The sequence below is a fragment of the Callithrix jacchus genome, chromosome 3 (genome assembly GCF_049354715.1).
Source record: "Callithrix jacchus isolate 240 chromosome 3, calJac240_pri, whole genome shotgun sequence".
NCBI classification, from domain to species: Eukaryota; Metazoa; Chordata; class Mammalia; order Primates; family Cebidae; genus Callithrix; species Callithrix jacchus.
The window spans coordinates 184,042,199-184,061,013 of record NC_133504.1 but is presented as its reverse complement, the minus strand read 5'-3'; the positions used below and the strand labels follow the sequence as shown (position 1 = coordinate 184,061,013).

The window sequence follows — 18,815 nt, the reverse complement described above, 5'->3', positions numbered from 1 at the left end:
AGGATGTGAAGTACCTCTTCAAGGAGAACTACAAACCACTGCTCAAGGAAATAAGAGAGGACACAAACAGATGAAAAAACAGTCCATGCTTATGGTTAGAAAGAATCAATATCGTGAAAATGGTCATACTGACCCAAAGTAATTTATAGATTCAATGCTATCTTCATCAAGCTACCATTGACCTTTTTCACAGAACTGGAAAAAACCACTTTAAACTTCATATGGAACCAAAAGAGAGCCCAATAGCCAACACAATCCTAAGCAAAAAGAACAAAGCTGGAGGCATCAGCCTACCTGACTTCAAACTATACTACAAGGCTACAGTAATCAAAACAGCATGGTACTGGTATCAAAACAGAGATATAAACCAATGGAAAAGAACAGAGGCCTTGGAAGTAACGCCACACACCTAAAACCAACTGATCTTTGACAAACCTGACAAAAACAAGCAATGGGGAAAGGATTCCTTGTTTAATAAATGGTGTAAGGAAACCTGGCTAGCCATGTGCAGAAAGTTGAAACTGGACCCATTCCTCACACTTTACTCTAAAATCAACTCCAGATGTTGATTTTAGATTTAAACATAAGACATAACACCATAAAAACCCTAGAAGATTACCTAGGCAATACCATTCAGGACATAGGCATAGGCAAGGACTTCATGACTAAAACACCAAAAGCAATGGCAACAAAAGCCAAAATAAACAAATGGGATCTAATTAAACTTAAGAGTTTCAGCACAGCAAAAGAAACAATCATTAGAGTGAACTGGCAACCAACAGAATGGGAAAAAATTTTTGCAATCTACCCATCTGACAAAGGGCTAATATCCAGAATCTATAAAAAAAACTAAAGCAGATTTACAACAAAAAAAAAAACAAACTGATTCAAAAGTGGGCAAAAGATATGAACAGACATTTTTCAAAAGAAGACATTTATGAGGCCAACAAACATATGAAAAACTGCTGATCATCAGAGAAATGCAAATCAAAACCACATTGAGATACCATCTCACACCAGTTAGAATGGTGATCATTAAAAAATCTGGAGACAACAGATGCTGGAGAGGATGTGGAGAAATAGGAACACTTTTACACTGTTGGCATAAATTAGTTCAACCATTGTGGAAGACAGTGTGGCAATTCCTCAAGGATCTAGATATACCATTTGACCCAGCAATCCCATTACTGGGTATATATCCAAAGGATTATAAATTGTTGTATCATAAAGACACATGAACACGTATGTTCATTGTGGCACTGTTTACAATAGCAAAGACCTGGAAATAACCCAAATGCCCATCAATGATAGACTGGACAAAGAAAATGTAGCACATATACACCATGGAATTCTATGCAGCCATAAAAAAGGATGAGTTCATGTCCTTTGTAGGGACATGGATGAATCTGGAAACCATCATTCTCAGCAAACTGACACAAGAACAGAAAACCAAACACCACATGTTCTCACTTATAGGCGGGTGATGAACAATGAGAACACAGGGACACAGGGAGGGGAGCATCACATGCTGGGGTCTACTGGGGGCTAGCGGGCTGGGGGAGGAACAGCGGGGGGTGGGGAAGTTGGAGAGGTGTAACATTGGGAGAAATGACTGATGTAGGTGACAGGGGGATGGAGACAGACCATGGCATGTGTGCACCTATGCAACAATCCTGCAAGATCTGCACATGTACCCCAGAACTTAAAGTACAATTAAAAAAAAAAAAATAGAACAGAACTGACCTGCACAAATAGTGCTTAGATCCCTGAGGCACCTCTGCAAAATCCCAGGGCTCCTGGGAACCTTTGAGACTCACTGTCCCAGGCTTCCCCTGCGTTTTATACACAAGGATGCTGGACTCCCAAGCAAGAAAAGCCTGGAAGGCACCCAGGGCTGTCCTTGGTCTGATTCCTGTCCGTCCCCAAAACAGCCTGTGCTCCAAGAACCTGGAGCTCCCCACATTTCCCCGGATGCGTCCTACATCCCAGGCTTCCATCTATCACTCCACCACCAAAACTTGGTCAGGCATCACTTCTTGCAGGAAAGCTTCCCTCACACCTCCGTCCTGCCTTACCCGTGGGTGGTGGTAGGTCAAAGCCAAAGCCAGTACCTATGGGATGGCACCTAAACCTTACAGCCCAGGTAGGTGGGACCCAACCTTTAACTGCAAACCAGAGGCACACCGTGAAGAGGGCCTGGGGGAATTGCACCTGGATCTTACTTCAGAGTGAAACAAAAGCCGAAAATGGGTCTTATCCAGCAGACACGCAAGTGGCCTCTGGTTGTAATTTAAAGTCAACAAAAACAGGCCAGGCACAGTGTCTCAAGCCTATAATCCCAGCACTTTTGGAGGCCAAGGGGGGCAGATCGCTTGTGGTCAGGAGTTCCAGACCAGCCTGGCCAACATGGCGAAACCCCATCTATCCTAAAAATACAAAAATCAGCCGGGCAGGGTGACAGGCGGCTGTAATCCCAGTTACTGGAGAAGCTGAGGCAGGAGAATCATTTGAACCCAGGAGGTGGAGGTTGCAATCGGCTGAGATCTTGCCACTTCACTTCACTTCACTCCAGCCTGGTGACAGAGTAAGACTCCGTCTCAAAGATAGATAGATAAATAAATATCAACAACAACAACAAAACAAATCAAGAAAATGTCCCAGTTGCCATGCATAAGGCCCCTCCTGCTCCTTTCCCTGACATTAGGGGCCAGAGGATCCCCCGGGACTTCCGAAACTCCCTTCATCTGGTCTCCCAACGTTCTCCCAGGACACCCATCCTCCAGCCGCAAGAACTGGCATCCCCCCGCGCCCCCGGTCCCCGTGTCAACACTGTTTCTGTGTCTCCCCTCTCCCCCGAGCGGGGGCTGGTCTCTGTCCCCGCGGTGTCCCGCGCCGTGAGCGCTGCAGGAGGGGGCGCTGGAGCCCAGGGCCCGTGCGCACCCGAAGGTTTCCGCGGGGTCGCAGCGCCCTCTTCCGGGCTTGCCGCGCACTCACCGGGGTGGGGGCGTTCACCACCGACAGGTTGTAGCCGTAGAGGAAGGAGGAGCCGAAGGCGCCGGTGAGAGAGGCCACGAGGAGCGAGCAGGTCCAGTCCTGGGGGAAGAGGAAGGCGCGTCAGAGCCGGCACTGGGCGGGCAGCCAGGGCAGAGGGACGGCCTAGGAAGGCCTCCCCTCCTCAGCTGGGGCAGGCTTTCCCGGGGAGAAGTCATTGTCCTTGGCCAGGTTAGAGACGGAGGGAAGGGACGCTAGTTGGGGACCTGCGGGCAGGGCTCTCGTTCAGGTCCGCCTGCGCAGGCCGGGCGCCCTCGGGTCCAGCGGCCAAGCTCTTGCCTTCCTCCCAGGTTCCGTGAGGATCCCCGAAACGCAGACCTAACGTTTTCAGCAGGTCGTCTGAGCAGTTGCATAGGATCCTTTTAGCTGAATTTGGTGAGTCTGACCCGGACAGAAAAAAGCAAAGCCAGACTCCAAACGCTGTCAGCCAGGAGCGAGTCTAAGCACTTTCTGCGCACTGCCTGAGTCCCTAGATCAGTGCTGTTTTCTCCTGTATTACAGACGAGGAAAGAGGGGCCTGAAACCGTAGCCGGTGCTATCTGGGTTGGGGACTGGAGTCCAGGTGGCCTGGCTGCAGTGCCCCTGTAGTCACCACTGCACTGCACCTCCTGTCCCCTGCTGACTCATCACCTGAGTGCAGTGTCCAGGGTCCTGAGTCTGCCGACCGCCACACAGATGTGCGCACATGCACATAATTCCAGGCTGAGGCATCAACCTACAGGGGCTGGTCCAAGCCTGGGGACAAGGACCTGCAAACATATGCAAGGTTTGGCACAGAGAACAGGGCGTTGGCCCTGGCGTTGTCCTGCCCATCTAAGGATGGCCACCACCAGAACAGGGCCACAGGACAGAAACCCCTGAGCCTCTGGCAGAGGCTGACCAGCTGGCATGAGCCAGGGCAGGAGGGACAGCCATCCTCAGCCAGGCAGGGAATATGGGCCAAGTAGACGGGACCAGGTGCTCCGGAAGGCACTTTCTTTGCCATCATTTGACAAATTTGTGAGTGTGTGTCTGTTTTGCAGAGGCCAGGCCCTGACAAAGCTGTGGGAATGCAGCAGTGAACAAGACAGATGGGTCCACCCGAATCAGTCAAATCCCATCTGCAAGGGAACACGGATCTCTGATAGCAAGTTCCCTGCTCTGCCCATCTCATGTGTCTCCTCTAGTGCCACCAGCCATGAGATAGAGCGTTGGGGCTTTGAGTCAAGTGATATCAGCTTTACCTCCAGGAACGGCCCCACCACTCAGCTATAGGAGCCTGAGCAAGTGACTTGCTTTTCTGAGGCTCAGCTTGCCAGCCTGTGAAATGGGATCTCAATAGCAGCATTGGACACATATGTTGTTGAGAAGCCTGCTGCAGAGGAGGTGCTTGGTAGAGGCTGCTGATCACATAGAGGGGTGAGAGGGAGTGTTTGTAAGCCTTGGGGATGGGTGCTGCCAAGTGAAATGTGGGACCAGAATATTTTTCTGCTGTAAGAGGAGCTTGAGCTGAATGGGGATCCTCGATAGAACAGAATCACATTTCAGACAAAACACCTGTTCTCCATCACCCTTTCTCTTTAAACCCGTCCTCTGAGTCTCGGCACAGATTCCACTTCTTCTGAGTGCCTGGGCTGCACTGGGCATTGTTTCTGTGCCTTTTTTGCTCCCAGCCCTGATGACCTTAGAGAACACAGACTCCTCCCTCATCTGCACCCCATTGGGGTGCACCTGGTGTGAAGTGACCCTGCCAGAGGCTGGTGAAGGGCAGGTGGGGGGCGTCTCCTACTGCCTCAGCTGTGCTTCCCGGAGCCCCCTGCCCCTGTGGCCCGCCTGTGCCCTCCACCTGCTCCCCACTCACTCAGGGGCAGAGTGTGCCTGTTGACCATGGTGCCACTGCCTGTGCCGTGCCCTGGGGAGGGTAAGAAGCGGGACACCACCGCACAGGTTTGGGACACGGCAGTCTTCTACCATGGCCTCATTTCATGTACAGAGCCAGCCTACCAGAGACACTGTCGACCCAGTCAGCTGGGCTTGGAGAGCGTATGCCAAAGTCACACAGCTGGGGAAGTGCCACTCAAAATGGGCCCTCCCTGCCTCAAAGCCCCAGACCTCCCAGCCACATGCTGCCAGGCTGGGGTCGAGTGCTGTCACACGGCTGCCACCCCCGCCTGCCCTCCCCTAGCCCTCCAGCCACGCAGAGCCGGTGTCCGTATTTACCTTTCTTCTCCTCCCACCTCGCACCCCGCTCCTCAGGTAGTCACACTCTGGCAGCGCCCTCCCTGGCCCTGGAGGCCCAGCATGGCTGGTGTCGTCTGTGAGGGAAACTAGGCCCAGTTCCTTGGAATTCATATTTTGTTTACTTGGCACGGGTCTTGGTGACCCAGCTGATAGCTCAGCCCAGGGACCCCGGACTCTGCCAAGGCATCTCCGTGAATAAGGAGGCAGAGTCCACAGGAAGAAGGGCGGGAGTTTCCGACAGGAAGTGTGGCAATTTGATCATGCCTGAACAGGAAATGGGGCAACATTTTTTTTTCCCTGCTCCTAAGTTATTACAGCAACGAAAGAGTCCAAAAGGGGAAATCTGTCCTCTCCTGGATCACCACCAGGGGGCGGATTTTTTTTCTCAGCATCTTTTTATTTTTCTCTCTTAAGTCCTGGAGCAGGGTGACTGCCCTTATCCTAGGTTACCTCCCTAACGCTTGGGACAGAATGGGGAGGTGGCTGACTTTGACTCAGAAGTCTGGGTAGGGCTTTGCCCCTGACTCCTCCACTTTTTAACCATGTGTCCTCAGGTAGGTCACTTTGTTCTCTGAGCTGCCACTTCTACCACTGTAAAATGGAAGATTGACCCCACTCTGACTGTCCTGCAGAATTATTCGGAAGCTCAGATAGAAAACACTCAGCCCCAAGCAGCATGCTGGAAATGAGCGCGGGCTATCTATCTCGCAGTCTAGAACAAAGGCAAGGGCTGTGGGTTTGCAAGAAAAAGAATTCGCCTCTTGGTCTCATTACTCTCTCCTGCTCATTCACCATTGTCTGAGGGAACACGTGCTGTGTGCCAGCCCCAGGCTGGCTTAAGGACCACACTGAGAAGGCACCAGGGCGTTGTGAGAACCAATTCATTGCATGGCCATGCTGCCTCAGATATCAGAGAAGCACCTTCAATTTTGGCTAGGACAGTTTGCTCCCAGAATCAGAGCAGAGCAGAGGCTGGGCCGGAGCCAGGGGCAGGCTTGGTGAATGTAGGATGCCCAGGAGGCAAGGTAGGGTTCAGTCCACAAAAGAGAGACTGAAAAGCCAGCAAAGTAGGTTTAGTAAAAAGCACACACTAAAATAAAAGGTGTGGAGTATGGCAGACATGCCAGGAACCTAGAATGTGAAGTGCACGTGGAAGCATCCAGCCTGGATGTGCACAGTGGTGGAAATGTGGCCGCTCAAACCAAGTGGGGAACCAAGACTTCCCAAAAGGAAAACCACCCCTCAGGAGTTAGGCTGGGGTGTACTGAGTGCATCTGTCATTCAGTTTACTTGTCCTTCTGCATATTGATGAGTCAGGCATGCCCCTGAGAAGTGGCTATTACTTGAACTGGATTTCAGCCATGCAGCCTGGTTTCCTCACTGAGTGGTGGGCCTAGAGTGGCATTCTGATGTGCAAATCCTCGATTATAACATGACCTGAAACAGTGGAGGATTTCTCAGGACAGCATGGAGGAGGCATCGCACCAATCTCAGCTGGATCTCAGAAATTCCCTGGAAGAGGCGGCTTCTGAGCAGACTGAGAAGGATGTGGGGTGAGAGGTCAAGGAGCCAGGGCCCGCAGGCACAGATGCCTGCTGTGTGGGGGAGTGACACTGTCAGTGGGGCATGTTTGGTGCCCGAAGTGCAGAAGGTGGGCAGAGGAGGGGCAGGGACAGCCCCATCCCTGTGCATGGAGGGCCCCTCTGCCCCTGTGCCATCCTGATGGGGACTGCATTTTCATCATCTCATTTCCTCCTCATCATCCCATTGCTCTGACTACCTTCTCTGTACCCTCCCTGTTTCCTCATCTGTAACAGCTGGGACCTTACCAGCTTTTGCTAAAGCTCAGATTGGATCAGGTGACCCCTCATCTCATTAAAAATTGTTTTATAGTTAGTTCTCTGTTGGGATTGAAAACTCAAAAGGTGCCAGAAATTAGGTGATCAATGCAAATATGTAACTACAGCTGGACAGAAAGTAAGAGGGAGGATGGGTCTCTCCCAAACACAGATGGCAGCTAACCAGGGCTCCCGGTAGCCAAAGCGCCTGCCTCACCTTCAGCTCATGTTACACATGCACAGGGCTTTCCCAAGTGCATTCACATTCATGATATCGTCCAGTCCTCAGAGGAGCTATCAGACCTACATTTCGGGGCAACAGCTGAAGTTCAGGGGGAGCAGAGAGGAGCCCGCCTCCAAAGCCAGGGCCAGTTTCCCATTCCACACTGCCAGCAGCCCCAAGCTCCAGGCAACTACAAAGGAAGCAACTCCTATCATAGACGAAGTCATAAGACAAACATCCCCATGTGTTCTGGGCTGGGGCACGTTCCACCTGCTCTGACACTCACTGGTTCCTTCAGTCACTCATCACTTGCCTGTCTTTATGGAGCTCCTACTCATTCAGGTTCTCCTGGCCTTGCTCAGGCCCTCCCTTCTGACTCCCCTGAACTGTGCTCACCCTTCAGCACTCAGCTGCCTTGCCACCTCCTCCCAGCAGCCTCCCTGACCTCACACTGCCTCAGTGCTCTACGTGCTTCTGCTCACATGTGCCTTCCCCTCTGCACAGGAGCTCACTGCAGGCAGGGACGGTGTGCATCTCAGTGGGCTGACTGGGTTCCCCCAGATTCGCTGACATGTTGAAGTCCTCACCTGCAGTAGCTTACAGTGTGGCTGTATTTAGAGATAGGGTTTTTGAAGAGGTAATAAGATTAAATGAGGTCCTATGTATGAGGCCGTAATTCAGTATGCCTGGTGTCCTTATAAGAAGCCCAAATGCCCATCGATGATAGACTGGACTGGGAAAATGTGGCACATATACACCATGGAATATTATGCAGCAATCAAAAATGATGAGTTCGTGTCCTTTGTAGGGACATGGATGAATCTGTAGAACATCATTCTCAGCAAACTGACACAAGAACAGAAAATGAAATACCGCATATTCTCACTCATAGGTGGGTGATGAACAATGAGAACACATGGACACAGGGAAGGGAGTACTACACACTGGGGTCTATTGGGGGGAATAGGGGAGGGACAGTGGTGGGGGGAGCAGGGGAGGGATAGCCTGGGGAGAAATGCCAGATGTGGGTGAAGGGGAGGAAGGCAGCAAAACACACTGCCATGTGTGTACCTATGCAACTATCTTGCATGTTCTGCACATGTACCCCAAAACCTAAAATGCAATTTTAAAAAAAAGAAGAGGAGATGAGGGGACACAGATGCACCCAGAGGGATGACCACGTGAGGATGCAGGGAGAAGGCGTGCAGGGAAAATGTCAGCAGCTTAATTCCTTCGGACGCCAAGAAGGGAGGCTTCCGAAGGAACTAACCTGCTGACCCTTTAAGCTTGGACTTCTGGCTTCCAAGACTGTGAGACAATACATTTCTGTTGTTTAAGCCTCCCGGCCCATGGGACATTGTCCTGGCAGCCCCAGCAAACCCACAGAATTCTAAGCCTCTTTGTATTCCTAGCCTTCTTCCAGCCTGGCTCAGGGATGGGCTCCAGTAGCTAGGCATCGCTTCTGGAACTGACCTGAAACTGTCCTCCAGATGATTTCCTAAGGCTAGAAAGTTGTCTTGGGCAAGGTGGAAATTTTCTAGCAGGGAAGAGTTGGAAAAGGAGGGGCATTTTCTATTGAGCATCATTGAAGTAGAATGTCTGAAATGACTACATCCCTTCCTTCATTACACCAAATACCAAGACAGTCGATCCTTGACTCACCTAATGTAAGCACCAAGAAAAGATAGAGTGTCTACTTAGAGGGAACTGCTGTCTGTTGACATGACCCTTGTGTGGGGTCCTGGGTGATCTCGAACAGGTGACTACACCCTTATCCTCCATTTCACACCTCTATGGAGACAATGATGTTCAGCTTGCCGATTTCACACTTTCCTGGTAACTTGGTAAACGGACTTGTGTTGATCTCTGTCACCAGATACAGGTGTGTTACAAGTATAAGTACATCTTCCCTGGAGTTGCAGTAGCTTCACACCCTTCATAGGAGACGAGGCACAGATGGTCCAAGGTTTACGACCAGCTCAAACCCGTGCTAGCCACATAGCCTTGGATAAGTGGCTTCAGCCTTTTCTGACCCTCAGTTCATCATCTGTAAAATGGGGCTAGTGATGCCTTCACCATGGGTTGATCCAGAGAGACCCATGTAAAGAGTTTCTCTGTAAATGGGAGCCCTATGTAAAGGTCCAGCACAGAGTAGGCACTCTCTGGCTGTTGGTTCTTAAATCAGGTTTACAGAGAGGGTCTGGTGCATCCCAAGAAGGAAGAAAGTCATTCTATCAAGAGCTGCTGAGGATTTCCTGGAGGAAGGGGCAGGTGGACTAAGCCTTGTGATGGATTGGGGGGTGGGTTTTAGTGTATCTTTAAGGATGATGACATAATCATTGTCAACATCAATGTCCCTTGTTGAGAAATGACTGTCGTAATGGAGACGTTTGCCCCAAGCCCAGAAAGTCACCAGCAGATCAGGACTGTCAATTTCACTCTTCTGAGCCTCACCCCAAACACGCTACAATCCCCATGGCCCCTTCCCATAGAACTTGACTTTTAGCTGCTGCTCAATCTTTTCTCTGCTCAGCTTCACCTTAACAGCCTCCCCCTGACCCAGGGGAAGGGACAACTACACGGTGGGTGACCAGAATAGTCATCTAAGGGAGAGAGAGAGAAAAAAAAAGACGACTAACCAATTTCTTTTTCACTGAATCACTTTCCTTGTCTTCTCCTCGGTCCTTTTCATGGAGCTTCATGGTTCACTTTTCAGGTTTTGAACTTTTGTTGTTGTTATTGTTTCTGAGAAAGAGAAAAAGAAGCCACTAGACATTAGACAGCTGCTGTCTCACATGTGCAAGTCAGGGGAGGTGGCCTGGAGCAGCCTTCGAAAGGTTTGCTGTGAGGGCTCTGGCTGGATGCCAGGATGGGATGCTCAGCAGCCTTGATTGAACCCCAGGTACTCTGGAGACCTGGGTACCTCCCTGCTCTCCTCTGACCTCAGTTTCTCTATTTTTGAGTGCAGGGCTTTCCACACTTGCCTTGTTGCTTATTAAATACAGGCTGCTTTCTGGAATATTTTCATTCATATGGTAATTCTTATGATGAGGCATGTTTTGAAAACACTAGGCTGGCTGTCTCCAAGATGTAAAAATAAAATCAGTGCAAATTAAAACAAAGTGCCAATCTCACCTGTCAAATTGGAAACAGTTACCAAAATCACACCCTGAATCACTGGCATGACAGAAGTAGAAAATTGCATAGCTTTTCTGGAGTTTGGAAATATGTTTCTAGAATCATAAAAATATTTCTGCCCTTTGGCCCAACCACTATACTTATAAAAATGAATTCTAAAGCAGGAATAAAAATGTGCACAAAGATTTAAGGTCAGGATGTTCACTGCAGCATTTTCCATATCAGAAAGATGGTATTTGTAACAGGATAAAATACCTAGCAGAAAAATGTGGATACATTCCAGTACCTCATATGATGGAATCTTATAAAGTCCTTAAAAATTATGTTATAGGAGAACATTTGATGCCAGGGGGAAATGCTCATAATAAATTCTTTCTTGACAAGAAAAAGGAAGATATATAAACAAACATGATTCAACATTAAAAACAGATGCAATTGCCAGGCTCACACCTGTAATCCCAGCACTTTGGGAGGCCAAGGCAGGTGGATTGCCTGAGCTCAGGAGTTCAAGACTAGCCTGGGCAACATGGTGAAACCCCAACTCTATTAAAATACAAAAAGTTAGCCTGGCATGGTGGCATATGCCTGTAAGCCCAGCTACTCGGGAGGCTGAGGCAGGAGAGTTGCTTAAACCTGGGAGGTGGAGGTTGCAGTCAGCCAAGATCGCATCATTGCATTCCAGCCTGGGTGACAGAGTGAGACTCCTTTTTAAAAAAAATGCTGGGTGCAGTGGCTCACGCCTGTAATCCCAACACTTTGGGAGGCCGAGGCTGGTGGATCACCTGAGGTCAGGAGTTTGAGACCAGCCTGGCAACATGGTAAAACCCTGTCTCTACTAAAAATACAAAAAATTAGCGGGCATGGTGGCACGCACCTGTAATCTCAGCTACTGGGGAGGCTGAGGCAGGAGAATCTCTTGAACCCGGGAGGCAGAGGTTGCAGTGAGCTGAGACTGCACCATTGCACTCCCGCCTGGACAACAAGAGTGAAACTCCATCTCAGAAAAAAAAAAAAAAAAGGTGCAATTACTAATAGATTCACAAAATATATCTTCTTAACTATGTTCACGTGTCATTTTGCTTAAACTTAAAACATAATATTTATACATTATTTATTTGACACATATTAAGTGCCTCGTATTCTAGGCTGTGGGGATACAGTTCTGAGGAAGGTAGACTCACCCTGCCCTCATGGAGCTTACATTTTAGGAGAAGAGGTAGTTTCAGAAGAGCAAACAGACTGTGCATGGGCGAGTGGAGAGTGAGAGGCCTGGCCCAGCGCGGGATGGGATAGCAGCAGGGACCACCGTGGAGGTGAGCAGAGCACAGATGCATATTATGGACACAGAAAATAGACCAGCAGGAAACAGAGCAAACCATTAATAGCAGGTACCGCTTGGCCAGGATAGTCTAGCCAATGGTTATCTTATTCTTGGTTTTCCTATAGTTTTCCAATATTTTGCAGTGAAAAAATACTTCTATAACTAAACAAGTTTTTTAAACTGCTTTAAATTAAGAAAAGAAGTTGATGTAAGATTTAAGCCCTTAAAGTCTCAAGTAGCCAGGAAGAGTTAGAATAATGCTTGAATGTCCTGCTTCCTAGGGCAGAAAATACAATTCTGGAAGAATATCCATTTCTTACAGGATGATGAACTCTGAGCTGCTGATTTGGTCTCAGCTGGTCTGACAAGAATGATGGTTGCTGAACCACTGGGGCCAAACTGTACTGTGACATTTGAGGCCCTGCACTGAGGGGCCGGCCCCTCCTGTCCCATCCCAGAACGCATGTGGGGGTGCACCAGCCTCTGGGCCTCCGCGTTCCTTAAGCTGTGTGCTTCTCAGGCCTGTCTTCCACTGCGCAGGCTGCACCATTGGCCCGGGATGCCTTTGCTTCTGTCTCACCTTCAAGGCTCGCCTCCTCTATCCATGTGTCCCTTCTGGAAATCTGAATCACTTCTCCGTGCATCCCACAGTGTAGCCATTAGCCCGGCAGGAAGCAGAAGGTGTGGGCTGACTGTTCTGTCATCTGTGTCCTTGCCACTGACTGTGACCTATTTGTAATGGTTAATGAGTTGGCTAGGCTGTGGTGCCCAGTTGTCTGATTAAACATCTGGAGAACCATCCAGATATTGCTGTGAAGGTAGTTTTTTGATATGATTAACGTTGGCAATCAGCAGACTTTAAGTAAAGCAGATGGCTCTCCATAATGTGGGTGAGCCTTACTCGATCAGTTAAAGACCTCAAGAGCAAAAGCTCTGGTCCCCTGAAGAGGAAGGATTTGGCCTTATGACCACAGCACAGAAATTCTGCCTGTGTTTCCCAACTTCAGACCAGGACTGCAAGCAACATCAGCCTTGCCGGAAATGCTAGCCTGCTGGCCTGTCTTGTGGATTTTGGGCTTCCTAGATCCCACAATTGCATGAGCTTTTTTTTTCAAATAAATTTACCTAGATAGACAGATAGGGTGTGTGTGTGTGTGTGTGTGTGTGTGTGTGTGTGTGTGTGGTGTGCATGCCTGTGTATTTATTATTTTTTTTCTTTTTTGCCAATCAGTTTGAGCTTATGAGGTTGCTCAGGTTAGCCTTGAACTGATAACCTCGCCTTCGCAAGCGCCATGACCTCCGGCGGGAGCCACTTTGGACCCCTGTGTATTTATTTATTGATCTTACTGGCTCTGTTTCTCTGGAGAACCCTGACTGATACACTCCTACACTCCTCATGCTCAGGGACCATAACTGATTCATCTCTGTGTCACACTCTGACAGAATTCTGGCCAGAGGTAAGCAGAATAGGTGAGGTGGAAGAGGGGAGAAGAGAAGAAACAGAATGGAGCCAGGTGGGGTGGGAGGGGACAAAGAAAACCAGAACGATGGTAGTCACGGCCACCAGCCTGCCTGCCTCAAGGGACTCACTCTCATTCTAGTTCGTTCATGTGAATGACTGTCACTGTGTAACTCCAGGAACCGCCATCCTCACGGATGATATTGTAAATGTCCCCCTAGAAGTATACACCATGGTGACCCTACAGGTGCCTAAGGATGAAAATTGCCTCCAAATGATTAAGCAAGAGTCAGGATTTGAAAAGACATGAGTGGAGTAGAAAGAGCAAGGCCATTAGAATCAAAGACTGGGGCCCCCATCCTGGCTTTGCCACTGTGACCCAGGGCAAGTAACTTCACCTGTAAGCCTATTTCCTTATCCATCGATTGAAGACAGATATCATTCTCTCATATCACGATTGTTAAACAAGGGATAGAGTATCTAAAAGGTGCTGGGAGATGCCTGGCAAATCCTTGTGATATAATTAATGGCAACTGTCATTCACTGAGCTAGAGAAGACTCAGAAGGTAACAGGTTTGCGGGGGGGAGGAAACAAAGAGTTTTGGGTAGGAACTGTCGACCTCGAAATGTCTGTGGGACATCAAATCATTAATCTCTCTGGGGCAGCTGGAAATAGGAGTGGTGCTCAGGAAGTGGTCTGGGCTGGAGGTAAATCAACTGCTTTAATGCCATGGAGTTAGGTGGGGTCACCCGGGGGAAATGGTCGAGGGAGAAACTTCATGAGGAACTCCAGCCTGGAGAGAAACTAGAGATAGGAAATAGCAAAGGAGACACAGTCAGAGAAACAGGGAGAGTGAAGTGTTAGGAGTGGCAAGACAACTATAAGGAGCTGTGAGAGAATATTAATCAGGGGTCAAGTAAGAGGCACGATCAGCATCCAAGGCACGTGGCCAGATGGAAGTCCTTGGCGACTGTAACAAGGGCGCTTTGAGTGGAGCGATTAGGGTGAGGCTGGAGAGTCCGCAAGAGGAGTGTGTAGAAGGTTATCAGAGAAAGTCAGTGTGGATAGGAGCAGAAGAGGTGACGGGGATGCGGGTCGATGTATGGGACTTAGGTAAAGCACAGCAAGGACTGCAGATGTGGAAGGGAAGACCATGGGGAGATGCCATTCTCTCCAATGGCGACTGCCTTCCAGTGGCATCTATATTGAGTCCAATGGTGCCCATATGAAGGATGGGGAAAAGCAATCAACTGTGGGGAACAGAAGGAGGGTGATGGTGGCAGAAGTGAGGAGCCATGAAGCAGCCACGAAGCAGCCACAAGGGAGTCTGGAGAGCTGTCTTAACAAGCCCAGTCAGGTTGTGAGAGGTGTTGAGGGCCTATTCATGGCTCAGTAGTGGAGAAGATGGGGGTTAGGGGAGGAAGATGGTGGGCCTCCAGAGCTAACACTTTAGATCAAGCTTGTCCAACCCTTGGCCCGAGGGCCACATGCAGCCCAGGACAGATTTGAATGTGGCCCAACACAAATTTGTAAGCTTTCCTAAAACATTATGAGATTTTTGAGGGGCAATTTTTGTTTTTCAGCTCATCAGCTATCGTTAGTGCATTTTATGTGTGGCTTAAGACAATTCTTCCAGTGTGGCCCAGGGAAGCCAAAAGATTGGACACCCCTGCTTTAGCTTTGAGAACAACTGAGGGAAGCTGCAATGCCAGCTGTGGGCCGAGCTTTCATTGGGATAGGCCATGTGCATCCAAAGTTGGGACACCCAGAAACTGAGGTCAGAGCAGAAGATAAACCACAAATGTGGATGAAGTAGCAAGTACAGAAACTGGGGTGAGGAGAAGAAAAGGCAGGGAGGGGGCGTTTGCAAAGGACATTCCTGTGTGATGTGGTCAGGGCAAGGGAACATGGTGGCAGGTGAGTGAAGTGTGCTCAGCAGACCTCAGACGATGAAACCTCTGTGCTGAGAGAAAGGAGGTCGAGGATGAAGAGACACTTGTGCATTCCTCCCAGAAAACATGTTGCAGATAGAGAACATGTTCAGCTCTAGGAGGATGTGGGTGGTGGGTTGTCCTTCTTCCTGGGTGACAGTCAACTCCCATCTTCTCCTCCTCCCCATCAGCAAGGAAATGGAAGAGGGTTGCTAGATCAATAAGACCCCACTGCCAGGGAGCTGTCTCTAGCAGAGGTTCAAAACTGTGTGCTTCACTCTTCAGAGATCACTACAGAGCTGCAGACACTTTCATTGTACCTGGGATGCCACAGTGGGAAGCTGCCTGCCTGTGCAGTGCAAGGCCACATGCAGACAGTTCGCATCCCAGGAAGGGACTCTGGAGCCAGGGGTTCAAATCCCAGCTCTACGGCTTACTAGCTGTGTGATGGGGAAAACTGCTTCGCCTCTCTGTACATTCATTTTGTAATGTTTCAAATGGAGGAAATAACAGGACCTACCTCAGTTGGCTGTCGCGAGGATTACATGAGTTTGTGTACGTGAAACACAGAGCAAATGCTAGATGCATGGAGCAATCCTCATCGTCCCCAGAGGCACAGCAAGTAATATCCTCTGTGGAACAAAGAACAGGAGCTCCTTGTCCATAAATGCCTTGTGGAAGGGATGCTGTCTTAAAACTGTTTTAAAGAGAAAAGGGGCCGGGCACGGTGGCTCACACCTGTAATCCCAGCACTTTGGGATGCCGAGGCAGGTGGATCACCTGAGGTCAGCAGTTCAAGACCAGGCTGGCCAATATTATGAAACTCCATCTCTAGTAAAAATACAAAAATTAGCCAGGCATGGTGGCACACACCTGTAATCCCAGCTACTCGGGAGGCGGAGACAGGAGAATTGCTTGAACCTGGGAGATGGAGGTTACAGTGAGCCAAGATCATATCACTGTACTCCAGCCTGGGCAACAAAGCAAAACTCTGTCTCAAAAAAAAAAAAAAAAAAAAAGAGAGAGAGAGAGAGAAAGGAGGGGGGCCCATTTGGTCTCTGAGTACACAAACACACTTCCTCAAAATAATTGTATAAGGCTTAAATAAAATAATAAATAAAATTCATAAGATTTAAGCACCTCTGTGTATGATGAGAGCTCTGAGCATGCGTGCTCCCTGCCTTTCCCATCTGCAGCAACAATACCAAAATCACTGCTATTCAAGACTCATGCTCTGCTGGTGCCTACCGCTGCGGTCATACTGGTTCTTGAAAGATCAAAATGCTGCTGTGCCCACTAGTGAATAGCCACCTCCCCAGGTCCCCTGAACGCCCATCTGCAACCTCGGCAGCCCACGCCCCTTTCGGCAGGGCCTCCCCATAACCTAGCAGCTGGAAGGTTACCATCCAGCACAGCACAGCACAGCACAGCAGAATAAGGACTCTGCTCCAAGCAATCTGGCCCCCCACCTAGGCTGCACCTGGGATTAAAGATTTAGAAAATGACCTTTGCTGCTGCTAATAAGACCTTGTGTCTGATGCTATGCTGGGCCCATGTTAGAAAGAAAGCAACCAAAGCTCAGAGAAGTAACTTCATCCACCCAGCCTGTCACAGAGCTTGGAGCTGAGCCCAGACAGCGTGAAGGCAGACCCTCACTTGGAAGCTGGCATTGGGAAGAAGGACCAAGGTGAAGAAAAGAATGATGAGCGTCAGTGAACACAAAGGTCGGCAAACTGCGAACGTGGATTCGTTCTCCCAATCCTGGCGCATGCCAGCTGGAGATCACACTTCCTTGAAGTGCCTGCGGTTGCTGCCTCAGATACTGTCCACTCTAAGATGTGGCCCTACCAGGGCAAAGCCATATGCGTCCTACAAGTCGCTGGCCAACAGCTCTGGACAGAGAGCCCCACAACACACCCAGGGCACCGAGTTCTCCGACTCACACGTGGCTGTGACTTTATTCTTAATTTTCAGGGTTGTCTGCTGACTTCGGCATGAAACTAAAGTGGATCACAAAACAAGAAATTGAAAATGAATGTAAAAAATAGAACAGCTTCGAGGTGGGAGAGAGAGAGAGAAAGGTGCGGGAGTGAGAGTAGGAAGAGAGGGAGGAAGGGAGGGAGAAAAGAAAGAAGGGAAGGAAGAGGAAAAAGGAGAGAAGAAAGGAAGAAGAGAGAGAGGAAGAAAGAGGCGGGGAGGAGAGGGAGGAAGAGGAAGAAGGGAGAGAAGAAAGGCAGACAGAGAGAGAGGTAAAGGGAGAATAGAGGGACTGGAGTGAGAAAGAAAAGAGAGGGATTACCCGACTATCAGACACTGGAATAACGGCTGTAGCCACAATCACTCATCATCAACCTCATTTTCTGTGTTAACACTTGTGGGACAGCACACTAAGCACTTTATGGCATATTCTCCCTTAATCTTCACCAGAATCCTGTAAAGTTGATTGCAAATCCCTCAGTTTTCAAATCCCTCATTCCTGCTGTTCTGTAACCGCCTCGGTAATTCTTGAAATCCTCTTTGAGGCAGACCCAGGTCTGTAAGTGTGACTTACCTGTCTCCTGGAGCTTCCCCTGCCCGTTCTAGTCTAAAGAGCAACTGGAATATGCTTCATATGTCGATGGGTTCTGCATGTAATCAGATGTAAGCCTGGGAAACTGTCAAGGAAAATAGCATTAATGATTTAACTGCATCCAGCTGTTACTGTGAACATTTTCTAATGCCCATCTTGATAAGTGCTTAATGATTAATGGCTATTGATGGCGAGTTCAGCTTATTACAAACGTGCTCACGTGTGCATTAGCATATTCTGAACCAGGAGTCTGAAGGCAGAAGTGTGTCAGCAAAGCCACTGCTGACTAATGGACTAACCTCAGCTCTGCCTCCTGGGGGGTCAGAGCCGTTCTTTTTTTTTTTTTTTTAATTTTTTATTGGATTTTAGGTTTTGGGGTACATGAGCAGAGCATGCAAGACAGTTGCGTAGGAACACACATGGCAGTGTGCTTTTCTTTCCTTCTCCCCTTCACCCACATTTGGCATTTCTCCCCAGGCTATCCCTCCCCAACCTCCCCTCCCACTGGCCCTCCCCTTTTCCCCCAATAGACCCCAGTGTTTAGTACTCCCCTTTCTGTGTCCATGTGTTCTCATTTTTCATCACCCGCCTATGAGTGAGAATATGCGGTGTTTCATTTTCTGTTCTTGTGTCAGTTTGCTGAGGATGACGTTCTCCAGATTCATCCATGTCCCTACAAACGACACAAACTCATCATTTCTGATTGCTGCATAATATTCCATGGTGTATATGTGCCACATTTTCCCAATCCAGTCTATTATCAATGGGCATTTGGGTTGATTCCAGGTCTTTGCTATTGTAAACAGTGCTGCAATGAACATTCGTGTGCATGTGTCCTTATAGTAGAACGATTTATAGTCTTTTGGATATATACCCAGTAATGGGATTGCTGGGTCAAATGGAATTTCTATTTCTAAGGCCTTGAGGAATCGCCACACTGTCTTCCACAATGGTTGAACTAATTTACACTCCCACCAACAGTGTAAAAGTGTTCCTATTTCTCCACATCCTCTCCAGCATCTGTTGTCTCCAGATTTTTTAATGATCGCCATTCTAACTGGCGT

The 18,815-nt window shown here is 48.9% G+C and overlaps 1 protein-coding gene across 3 annotated transcripts in view; it reads right to left on the bottom strand.

Moving 5' to 3' along the window:
• SLC2A9 (solute carrier family 2 member 9) overlaps positions 1–18,815 on the bottom strand; it is a 246,552-nt gene that overhangs the window by 211,717 nt on the left and 16,020 nt on the right. For 2 of the 3 annotated variants that reach the window (XM_017970671.4, XM_008993600.6), the window contains exons 3-5: positions 17,734–18,424; positions 9,972–10,077; positions 2,995–3,093 (exon numbers count right to left, since the gene is read on the bottom strand). In XM_017970671.4, coding sequence (XP_017826160.4) covers positions 2,995–3,093; positions 9,972–10,034 — 162 coding nt within the window. In that variant the 5' untranslated portion in view covers positions 10,035–10,077; positions 17,734–18,424. Of the gene's footprint in view, positions 1–2,994; positions 3,094–5,250; positions 5,469–9,971; positions 10,078–17,733; positions 18,425–18,815 lie in introns of those variants that run through there. The other variant, XM_054253479.2, reaches the window with a different exon arrangement.